The 12,348-nt window shown below is 48.1% G+C and overlaps 1 protein-coding gene across 1 annotated transcript in view; it reads right to left on the bottom strand.

The window, feature by feature from the left end:
- APBB1 (amyloid beta precursor protein binding family B member 1) overlaps positions 1-12,348 on the bottom strand; it is a 200,930-nt gene that overhangs the window by 176,214 nt on the left and 12,368 nt on the right. Inside the window, exon 2 of the mRNA XM_033947847.1 lies at positions 2,002-2,745. Coding sequence (XP_033803738.1) covers positions 2,002-2,731 — 730 coding nt within the window. The 5' untranslated portion in view covers positions 2,732-2,745. The remainder of the gene's footprint in view (positions 1-2,001; positions 2,746-12,348) is intronic.

Raw genomic sequence — 12,348 nt, 5'->3', positions numbered from 1 at the left:
TTTTACGGACACAGATGTGCATGTTATACAGGCATAATATCTGTCTCATTAAAAAAAGAAAAAAATCCCCTCCCCCCCATTGAACCAGCACCGGGGACCAACCTCTCTGCACCAGCAAAAATAGGCAGGAGGAATGCCCACTCCCGGGGTACAGAGAGTGGAACCCAAGGCCCTGATTGGTTCAGATGCCTAAGGCCCCTCCCCATGAGAGGGGTCTTAGGTGTCCGAGCCAATCAGAGCCTTAAGCCCCTCCCCAAGCATCGTGGGAACCATTAAGGAAGCCGCTCAGCACTGAGCAGCAGCGCAAAATCTCGCACCTGCTCGTGCTTCTTCTCAGCGGCCGAAGACACTGTAGCCAGTTAACAGCGGGGCAGGAACATGGAAAGTTCATTCCTGCCCGCTGCACCTCCACTGATGATCAGACACGGCAGCCAGTTAACAGCGGAGCAGGAATTTGGAAAGTTTGCTCCTGACCACTGCATCTCCACCGACGATCGTCAGTAGAGGTATGAGCCTGAGTCTAGGACAGGAAGGGCGGCAGGATGATCGGCGGCGGTAGCCTGCAAAAATTTTGGACAGGGCGGTGTATTGGCTCGAATATAAACCGCGACCCCCATTTTTGGGCCAATTTTTTGGCCCAAAAATCCAGGTTTAGGAGAACATAGAATAATAAGATTGAAGAGCTAGAGGGCTGAGAAATATTTACACAATCTGATCACATATCAAAATATATATTAACCAGCTGTACTGTTATTCTTCTTTGTAATTTGCTGATTTAATTCTTATAATTAACTAATTTAATATTCTAAGTTCACTTCTGGTTTCCTTTGTCATATTTGGGGGAGTATTGTTTGTAAAAGGTGATTTATGGAATCTAGGAAAAGTTTCCCAATAATAACTAAAATAAATACAGACCTCTGGGGAAAGCATAGTTAAAGATAACTGTCCACATAGAAAAATAGCCCAATGCTATGCTACCTTAACATGGTGACAGAATTTGTCACCATCCCCATGTCATTCTTTAAGGAGGAAGAATCAGAGTCCATATGGGCCCAGCCACTGACCCTCAAGCCTTGGCATTGAAGAATGTTAGTGAAGAAAGACTGAGGTTGAGACAGACACTAAAGAATGACAGTCCTGGTATCCAGAGCAGATATTGTGATATCATAATGTCTCATTCCACCAATAAGAGCCAAACTTATCAGTGATGTCACAATGGCTTCATTATCTTAAACTTGGCTCACATAAGATTCAAAGTCTGAATGGACACAACCACTGACCTTCAAGCCTTGCATTGAAGAATGCTAGTGTAGAAGGACTGAGGTTGACACTAAAGAATGACACGGGACGGTTTCCCACAGTTATCCACGAGGACAGGGACAAATTCTTGTCACCATGTCATTCTCTACTAAAAGCCTAACTTTGACTTCCAGAATCCCTCTTTTATATCATTTGCTGGTACCCTATGTACCTACAATCCTGTTTTATTAATGTGGAAGGTCCACCACCTTCACAGGTGGCCAGAAAAGTAACTAAGCAATTTTTATGCTCATCAGCACTTGATGATCATAACTTGTACCTCCTCGGCATGCAACACACTAATCAACACGATCTAAAATGTAAATGCTTATATATCACTCAGATTCAAAACAGCAATTAATTTGGGCTGTTTAGTGAGATGGGATATCAAGAGACAAATAAAATGCTATTATCATCCTTGTATTTTCAGGCATCATTAAAAGATATTAAAGCAATTCCCCACCCTTTCTCCATAGTACAATATCCCAACCCCAGCAGGTCACTGAGCCAAGCTTAGCTGCAGTTATGAGATTTTGCTGGTCCCAGAGAAAGAAACAGAACTAGAACTCCAGAGGTCCAAGAAATTTAGAGTTTAAAATCTGTTGGTAGTTCAAGCCCAGAGGCAGCTAATATAATTACACAGAGAAGCAGCACCAATAATACAAAATGCTCTGTAGGGCATCTCCCTTACCCATGTCCTACCTGCATCATCAGGAGAACTGCAGGATGGACTTCCCTGTGACAGTGTAGCCCAGCTGGAGTCCTCATCGCTGGTTGCTGTGTTCCTCATTCCAAACAGTAGGCTAGCACTCTTTCCATGATCTTTTGGTCCCTCAGGCTGCAGATCTACTTCAAGCTTGGGTTTCAGAGTCTCAGAGCTGAGATCCATGGTAATAGGATGCATCTGCTCGCTCTGCACCGGCGTAGAGTCTTCATCCTCCTCATTCTCTTCCTTCTTCTCTTCCTGCAGTTCAATGAACAGTGTCTCCCTGCTGTTGTTGCTGTTCATGGAGTTCCGTGCCGACACCTCAAGCTCTGAGTAATAGCCGAGGAAGCCCTTGGCATTGGAAGACTGGCTTTCCTGTTTGTCCCCAAAAGGGTTTTCATTAGATAGCTCTTTCTTGGGAAGCTCACAAGTCACATTCTGATTCTGGTCTTGCATCACGTGCTCGGCAGCTTTGCGCAGCTGATTCTGCCCTTCCTTTATCCACTTCGTATTGGTACAGTCAGATCCTGCACCAATGGAGGGAGCCCCCAGGCCCATGGCGTTCTGCACATTGGTGGAAGCATAGATCTTGCGGCTCTTAGGTGACGTGCTCTTTGTTATCTGGTTGTTGAGAAGCTGGTTGTGGGAGGAGTGGAGGTCTAAGGTCAGGTTTGACTGCAGAAAGCTGTTATCATTTAACAGATCCTTCGTAAACGATCCTGACATGGCCCCCTACAATCCTAAAGAAAAAAAAAAGCAAGTGAGAAAGACTGCTAAACAGGTGGAAAAGGTGAAAGCTAGAAGGATGCTAGGTTGCATATGGCCAGTAGGAAAAAGGAGGTACTGATGCCCCTGAATAAGACATTGGTGAGACCTCATTCAGAATATTGTGTACAATTCTGGAGACCGCACCTTCAGAAAGATATAAAAAGGATGGAGTTAGTCCAGAGGAAGGCTACCAAAATGGTGTGTGGTCTTTGTGATAAGGCGTATGGGGACAGACTTAAAGATCTCAATCTGTATTCTTTGGATGAGAGAGGGGAGATATGATAGAGACGTTTAAATACCTACATAATGTAAATGCACATGAGTCGAGTCTCTTTCATTTGAAAGGAAACTCTGCAATGAGAGGGCATAGGATGAAGTTAAGAGGTGATAGGCTCTGGAGTAATCTAAGGAAATGCTTTTTTACAGAAAGGGTGGTAGATGCATGGAACAGTCTCCCAGAGGAGGTGGTGGAGACGAAGACTGTGTCTGAATTCAAGAGGGCATGGGATAGGCACGTGGGATCTCTCAGAAGGAGAAAGAGATAATGGTTACTGCGGATGGGCAGATGCTTAAATACCTACGTAATGTAAAGGAAACTCTGCAATGAGAGGGCATAGGAGGAAGTTAAGAGGTGATATTCAGTATCTAAGGCAGTGGTTCCCAAACCTGTCCTGGGGGACCCCCAGCCAGTCAGGTTTTCAAGATATCCCTAATGAATATGTATGAGAGAGATTTTCATACCTGTCACTTTCATTATATGCAAATCTCTCTCATGCATATTCATTAGGGATATCTTGAAAATCTGACTAGCTGGGGGTCCCCCAGGACAGGTTTGGGAACCACTGATCTAAGGCAGGGGTAAACAATTCCAGTCCTCGAGAGCTGGAGCCAGGTCAGGTTTTCAGGATATCCACAATAAATATGCATTCAGATTTGCATCTCAAGGAGACAGTGCATGCAAATCCATCTAATACTTATTCATTGTGGATATCTTGAACACCTGACCTGGCTCCGGTTCTCGAGGACCAGAATTGCCTACCCCGATCTAAGGAAATACCTTTTTACAGAAAGGGTGGTAGATGCATGGAACAGTCTCCTGGAAGAGGTGGTGGAGACAGAGACTGTGTGTGAATTCATGAGGGCCTGGGATAGGCACATGGGATGGGCAGACTAAATGGGTGATATGGCCTTTATCTGTCATCATGTTTTTTGTTTCTATGATTGTAAGGTCATGAAATGGTTAACTGTTGTTTGAATTGCTGCTCTGGCCTACATAGCTGGAAACAATGTACAATCTGCTGATATCATCTGCTTGAAATGTATGTCCCTGCTTGAAATGTATGTCCCTGCACATTGTAAGCTAAATAGATAAGAGTTTGAGCCATGATGTACCCTGCCCTCCTAAACATGTAACAGTTAGAACTGCAAGGCTTAGATAAGCAGGTAAATGAACTAGCTTCCTATAGGACTATAAGTTGTACCCCTGAACCTATCACAAGTGCTGGCTTAGGACCAATAATAATTGTAGAAAAGTTATATAAGTAACAAATGAGAAGTTGTAGATTTTGCATATATTAGTCTGCATATGTTTCGTGAAAAGGGCATAAAAGTCCGTGCATTTCCTGCTTCTGGCACTCTTGTAAGCAGGCTGCTCAATGCACAAGAGTCCGGCATGCTGTAAATAAAACTCTTGTACTTTCTTCATGCCTCTGACTTTGTGTGTCCAAGTGACCTTTCATTTGGCGCCCAAACAGGGACTTGAAGGTCTCTTGACCACTGGTCACTCGATTGGTCACTTCTCTCTGGTCCTACAGCTGACATGTCTGCCTAGCCGGCAGCCCTCCTTTTGGGGTTGGCAGAACCTTGGGCAGTTCGACCACTTCAACTGACTTATCCAATCTCAGTTTAAAGTACAAGAATCTGTATCAGTTTAATTCTGTCCTGGAGTGGCCACCATCTGGTAAGTAGGAATTGATCATTCCTATCCTGTCTCTTTTCTCCTGCCTAGAAAGCCACTTGATCCATCGCCGAAGTCGCGGATAGGAAATATAGGACCTGTGTTTCACTGTTTCGAGTAACAGATATTACTGGCGTGTGTATTGTGTGTGATTGAGATGTCCTTGGGATGAAGCGAGTGTAGATTTCCTAGTACTGCGTTTCCCTCGTTCGGCGACGGGCAGGGCCAGGGACAGGAGGAAGTGTTTTTGCAGTGGCGTACCAAGGGGGGGGGGGGGGGGGGGGGGGCGGTGCGCCCCGGGTGCCAGCCCTAAGGGGGTGTTCCCGGCCTTGCCGTTCAGTCCCCCGCCACCCCCGAAGGACCGCTCGCCCCACTGACCTTCCTGCACCACCTGTGAAGCAGCCCACAGCAGGATCGCGAATTCAGCGTCAGCGATCCCTGCGCTGCTTCCTGCGCCACGATCCCGCCCTTTCTCTGACGTCAGAGGAGGGGCGGGACCGTGGCGCAGGAAGCAGCGCAGGGATCGCTGACGCTGACTTCGCGATCCTGCTGCGGCTGCTTCATAGGTGGTGCGGGGAGGCCAGGGGGGCGAGCGGTCCTTCGGGGTGGGTCGGGGCATCAGGCCTTCAGGGTGGGGCGGGCGGGCAGGCAAGCAGGCTTTCAAGGGGGAGGGGGTGACAGGCAGGCAGGCAGGCCTTCAAGGAGGGACAGGCCTTCGGGGGGAGGCGTGCAGACCTTCAAGGGGTGCAGGCCTTCAAGGGGGGCAGGCAGGCCTTCAGGGGGGGTGCAGGCCTTCGGGGGGGGGTGTAGGCCTTTGGGGGGTGCAGACCTTCAAGGGGATGCAGGCCTTCAAGGGGGGGAACAGACCTTCAAGGGGGAGACAGGCCTACAAGTGGGACAGGCCTTCAAGGGGGGGTGCAGGCCTTCAAGGGGGGTGCAGGCCTTCAAGGGGGAGACAGGCCTTCAAGGGGGGGAAAGGCAGGCAGGCAGGCCTTAAAGGGGGGACAGGCCTACAAGGGGGTGGGACAGGCCTTCAAGGGGGGGACAGGCCTTCGTGGGGGTGCAGACCTTCAAGGGAGTGCAGGCCTTCGGGGGGGGGGGTGCAGGCCTTCAAGGGGGGGAAAGGCAGGCAGGCAGGCCTTCAAGGGGGGGACAGGCCTACAAGGGGGGGAGAAGCTACAAGGGGGTGGGACAGGCCTTCAAGTGGGGCCTTCGGGGGGGAGGGTGCAGACCTTCAAGGGAGTGCAGGCCTTCGAGGGGGGGTGCAGGCCTTCAAGGGGGGACAGGCCTTCAAGGGGGGGAAAGGCAGGCAGGCCTTCAAGGAGGGACAGGCCTACAAGGGGGGGGAGAAGCTACAAGGGGGTGGGACAGGCCTTCAAGTGGGGGACAGGCCTTCGGGGGAGTGCAGGCCTTCGGGGGGTGCAGACCTTCAAGGGGGGGACAGGCAGGCAGGCCTTCAAGGGGGGGACAGGCCTTCAAGGGGGGTGCAGGCCTTCAAGGGGGGACAGGCAGACCTTTAAGGGGGGACAGGCCTTTGGGGGGGACCATGATTTAGAAGTACACGGAGGGAAGGGGGTGTTCAAAGAGACGTGCATATGCCAAACTTTGGGGGGGGGAAGAAATAATGGGTCTGAAAATAGAGGAGAGGGAGAGAGATCATGGATCATGGGATTTAGGGAGGGAAGGAACAGAAAGGGAGAGAAATTGGACACAAGGGATGGTGTGGAGGAGGGATAGAGATACTGGATAGGAGGGTAATTAGGAAAAGAAAGGGAGAGATGGTGGACTCTGGGATGGTGGGGAAGGAGGGAGAGATGCCGGATGAAAGGGTATTTAAGAAAAGGTGGATCTGTGGAGGGAGATGAAAAAAAGGAGATACCAGACTTCCTGGGAAGGGAAGGGAAATGGAAAGGGAGGACAGAGTTGGCAGATGGATGGTTAGCATGCAGAAAGAAGGAGACCCTGGCAAGCAAGTTATCAGAAGAAAACCAGAGCCTTGGACCAACAAGATTTGAAATATAACCAGACAACAAAAGGTAGAAAAATTAATTTTATTTTCTGTTTTGTGATTATAATATGTCAGATTTGAAATGTGTATCCTGCCAGAGCTGGTGTTGGACTGCAAACGTGAGCTAGGATTTAACAGAGAGAGGAAAAGTCCTTTTTGTTTCTTTATTTTATTTACACCACAGCGCCAGTGTGGTTAGGAGAAGCCAAAGGGGGTGAAAAAGCTATAAAACCCACCAGGAGTTTTGAAAAAAATCACCCAACTGGGCAGGAAAATTGAATTGAAAAACCAATTCAATAGGGCTGAATCGAATCAAAATTTTTTTTCCTGTATCTGGCAGCATTAGTTTGCGCTACTGTCTTAGACTTTAGGACCTGGGATTGGGGAGAGATGGCATCCTCAGTACTTTATAATGCAAGTGAAACGAGGATTTGGTCAGACTTTTAAAGGGTCTGCAGAAAAAAAATATTGTATAGGCCGGGGACATGAGACAGCAGGAAATGGGAACTTTTCTTCCTTCTATTTTTGTGAATGGAAAGGCTGAGGATGTCAGAGAGTTCAGTTAAAATATGTGCTTTATAAGAAAATATAATAATGTGTTTTATAAAGTTTATAGCATAGCTGGCCTACCCAGTGAGGTGTTCCTAGTGGTGATGGTGGCAGCGTGTCAATGTGTTGAGAGGAAGAGGTGGTCTGGGAAATTCTGCTGAGCAAACTCCGGGCCCATTTCCACCCCCCAGTTAGTCCACTCCACTCAACTGGTTCACACACTGAGTGGGTCTTTGGGTGTTGTTTTGGGATCTCTTCCAGTGGTTTATCTCCTTCTGGTCCAAGGAAGGAAACTTTGTTATCCTTAGCATTGACCTACAGAATATGTTTGTAACAGCGCTGCTTGTGTGGCATTAGGCTATGTAGTGATCGAAAGAAAAAAACAGACCTTTCCACATTTTTGCACTATATGGTGGGTGTATGAGAAGATTCACATTTCCTGCACAGCTAAGTCCATGTGAAGTTACTTTGTGCTGTATTTGACATCTAGCAAGGTCTCTGTTTGAAAGGAAAGATCTAAACTTAAAAATGAAGTGGCCAGAAGTTATGGTAAAAGCAGATAGTGTAGCTGGTTTTAAGAAAGATTTGGACAAATTCCTGGAGGAAAAGTCCATAATCTGTTATTAAGACATGGGGGAAGTGTCTGCTTGCCCTGGATCGGTAGCATGGAATGTTGCTACTCTTTGGGTTTTGACCAGGTATTAGTGTCCTGGATTGGCTACCATGAGAATGGGTTACTGGGCATGATGGACCATTGGTCTGACCCAGTTAGGCTATTCTTATGTTATGTTCTCATCTGTAGGGGCCTTTGTTTTCACTTCTTATTTTAATGTATTTTTTTTCTGGGAACTTATCAGTGTTTTTTATAATGGGAACAAAAATGGAAGAGAATTAATGTGTGTGGGATGAGGGGGTAAATAATTTATTCAGCTAAATAATTCAATCCACTTCAAACAGACATAGGAGAACTCACGCACCATTCACACACCCTCCAACCAAAAACGTCAAAAGAAAAAAACTGTTCGACAACCTCCTAGCCATTCGAGCTGCAACACTCGACCCCCAACTCTACAACCAATTGATATCAACCACAGACTGCAAAACCTTCAAAAAGAAATAAAAACCCTTCTATTCAAAAAACACATAAAACCGAACTAACACAATCAGAACTGTCCCAAGCATCACCTGCAACTACTCCATATGTACTTCTGATGTCATGACAATTCAGACATAATTTATGTTATGTTATGTTTGGAATATAAGAAAATTTTCACTGCCTGTTTCTATTCTGACCATTTATTCTGTTTCATGGTCATTACAAAAAATATTTTTTTACATAGGGGGGGGTGTCAAAAAATGATGGGCCCCGGGTGCCACATACCCTAGGTACGCCACTGTGTTTTTGTCCTCCATTGCACGATGGGGGGAAGTCTGTTTGTTTATGGGGATCCCCTTGAAACAATGTTAGCTAACTTTAGGAGAGGATTTGTAACTGGTTTCGATTATAGTACCAAACTTGAAAAATCAACCCTTACCCACTGCCCCACCTTCTTATTTGGAGGCACTGCCGCCAGTACCCCACCCTAATTTTGATCCCCCTGTTAAACAACCTACCGTCCCTCAGCCCATACCCAATCCTAATCCTGCATCTCTTGTTCAAGCCGCAGCTTCCTTTGCACAACCCCCAGCCAACATATCAGTCCATGAGAACATATACCCGTCTCTAGACACCCACTCCATTTCTGATGATTCCCCTATTAGCCACCGGCTGTGAACTGATCCTCCTTCCCTGATTCCCTTGAGAAGATGTCCGAGACAAGAAATTTTAGATACTGACCATTTAGCCATGCCCCTCCGCCAAGTTCTTGTCACTAACCCATTATCGCCAGTATCCAGCATTGACAAACCCTCTCTCTCTGTGCCTGACTTTGACGGAGAAGCTGGATATTGGGGAGTCCCTAGACATCGTGTACCTGGACTTTAGCAAAGTATTTGATAGTGTACCACACCGCAGGTTGCTGAGCAAGATGAGTTCTATAGGATTAGGTGACACATTGACGCAATGGGTTGGGAACTGGCTTGGAGGTAGGCTTCAAAGGGTGGTGGTGAATGGCACCCCCTCCAAAATGATGGAGGTGATCAGTGGAGTGCCACAGGGCTCAGTCTTGGGCCCAATCCTATTCAACATCTTTATAAGGGACTTGGCAGAAGGGCTTCGAGGTAAAATAACATTATTCGCCGATGACGCCAAACTAAGTAATGTAGTGGGCAAAAGCACAACAGACGAAGATTCAATGCCCGACAACATGATGCACGACCTACTCCTGCTGGAGCGCTGGTCTAGGACATGGCAACTCAACTTCAATGCCAAAAAATGCAAAATTATGCACCTGGGCAGCAAAAATCCATGCAAGTCTTACACCCTTAATGGCGAGATCCTAGCAAAAATGGTAGCAGAACGAGACTTGGGGGTAATCGTCAGTGAGGACATGAAGTCTGCCAATCAAGTGGAGCAGGCTTCGTCCAAGGCAAGACAAATCATGGGTTGCATACGAAGGGGTTTCGTCAACCGTAAGGAGGAAGACATTATGCCATTGTATAGATCCATGGTGAGGCCCCACCTGGAATACTGTGTGCAATTTTGGAGGCCACATTACCGCAAGGATGTGCTGAGACTGGAGTCGGTGCAGAGAATGGCCACCCGGATGGTCTCGGGACTCAAGGATCTTCCATACGAAGAACGGCTTGACAAATTACAGCTATACTCGCTCGAGGAGCGCAGAGAGAGGGGAGACATGATCGAGACGTTCAAGTATCTTACGGGCCGCATCGAGGCGGAGGAAGATATCTTCTTTTTCAAGGGTCCCACGACAACAAGAGGGCATCCGTGGAAAATCAGGGGCGGGAAACTGCGAGGTGACACCAGGAAATTCTTTTTCACTGAAAGAGTGATTGATCGCTGGAATAGTCTTCCACTACAGGTGATTGAGGCCAGCAGCGTGCCTGATTTTAAGGCCAAATGGGATAGACACGTGGGATCTATTCATAGAGAAAGGTAGGGGAGGGTCATTAGGGTGGGCAGACTAGATGGGCCGTGGCCCTTATCTGCCGTCTATTTCTATGTTTCTATGACTTCCTTAATGACCTCGATCCGACCATTTGGGCTGAGTCTGGGTCTCCTGGACTGGCATCTAACATCCCTCCTTTTGTTGTCACTCTGAAAGCCTCTGCTATACCTGTTTCCATTAAGCAGTATCGTATTTCTCAGGCTGCACTCCAGGGAATACACATACACTTGTCCTGGCTACTAGACTGTGGGTTTTTGGTCCCTTGTAAGTCGCCTTGAAACACCCCCTTACTTCCAGTTCTGAAGCCAGGAAACCCTCCCGATTATCATCCAGTTCAAGATTTGCGGGCTGTTAATCGCCTCACTGAGGATATTCACCCCATGATCCCCAACCCTCACACTCTTTTAGAGCTGGTTCTCCTTCTGCCACATACTTTACTGTCCTTGATCTTAAGGATACCTTTTTCTGTTGCCGTCTGGCCCCCTCTAGCCAGCCCATCTTTGCCTTTCAATGGAAAAACCCACACACAGGCCAAGTCTCCCTAGTAACCTGGACCTACCTCCCCCAGAGTTTTAAAATTAGCCCCACCTTGTTCAGCACTACTCTTGCTTCTGATCTGGCCCAGTTCTCCCCTTCCTCTGATTCACTGGTCCTACAATATGTGGATGACCTTCTCCTCTGTTCCCTGTCTGCCTCTGCTTGTCGGGAAGACACCCGCTGTCTCCTCTGGTTCCTTCTTCAGTGTGGGTACCGTGTATCTCTCCGTAAAGCCCAGTTGTGCCAGCCACGTGTTACTTACCTCGGCTTCCACATCACTCAGGGCACCAGGACCCTTCCCCAGTCTCGTGTCCAGGCATTCTGTAGTCTCCCACCACCCCATGACCGCAAGAGCCTCCATACTTTCCTTGGTATTGCTGGTTACTGCCGTATCTGGATCCCTGATTTCTCCACAATTGCCCGTCCCCTATATGACTCTACTAAGGGTACCGACTTGGACCCCTTAACCTGGACTACATCACAGGAACAATCCTTCCGTTGTCTCCAGAGACTCCTCACTCAGGCCCCGGCTCTTGGCCTCCCCGACCCTTCTAAACCTTTTCAACTCTACGTTCAAGAAAAATCTGGAATTGCGGCCAGAGGTACTCACCCAGTTCCTTGGCTCTTGGAGGAGACCTATTGCTTATCTCTCTCACCAATTGGGCCCTGTCGCTGCTGGTTGGCCTCCCTGTCTTCGGGCCGTCGCCGCCGTTTCTGATCTCCTGCAGCATGCTAACAAACTTATTTTCGGTCAACATGTCGACCTTTTTGTTCCCCACTGTGTCACCAATCTCTTAGCATATAAAGGTTCCCTCTGGCTCACTAATGAGGGCCTCCTCAAGTATCAGGCGCTACTCTGCGAAAATCCTCAGGTCTCACTTGCTGTCTCATCCCTCCTGGACCCCTCCACTCTACTCCCGGGTCTCCCCTAATCCTGTTACACATAATTGTCTTGACACTGTGGATCTTGTTTATTCCTCCCGTCCAGATCTCACTGACATTCCTTAGGGACCCTGATCTTACCCTTTTCACAGATGGCAGTTCCTCTGTCACACCTTCCAGTATCCGAGTAGCTGGCTATGCTGTAGTTACTGCCACTTCTCCCTTGCTGATGGGGCCCTTCCCCACCAGTACATCTGCCCAGGAAGCTGAACTGTATGCTCTCACGTCTGCCCTGCAGTATGCTGATTCCAAGTCCTGCGATATATATACTGATTCTAAATATGCCTTCTTTACCTTCACGCCCACGGGGCCATCTGGAAACATCGGGTTTCATTACCGCCTCTGGTCACCCTGATCCACCATGCCCCCCTTATCCTCAACCTTCTTGAGGCTGTACAACTACCCTCACGTGTTGCAGTTATGCACTGCCGTGCTCACAGGCGCGTGACGGATCTTGTCTCTCATGGCAATGCCCTTGCCGACCGTACTGCTCAAACTGCTAGTCTCTGTCCCC

The sequence above is a fragment of the Geotrypetes seraphini genome, chromosome 6 (assembly GCF_902459505.1).
Source record: "Geotrypetes seraphini chromosome 6, aGeoSer1.1, whole genome shotgun sequence".
Classification (NCBI taxonomy): Eukaryota; Metazoa; Chordata; class Amphibia; order Gymnophiona; family Dermophiidae; genus Geotrypetes; species Geotrypetes seraphini.
Note: the sequence above shows the minus strand (reverse complement) of the source record. Positions and strands in the feature narration are given on the sequence as shown.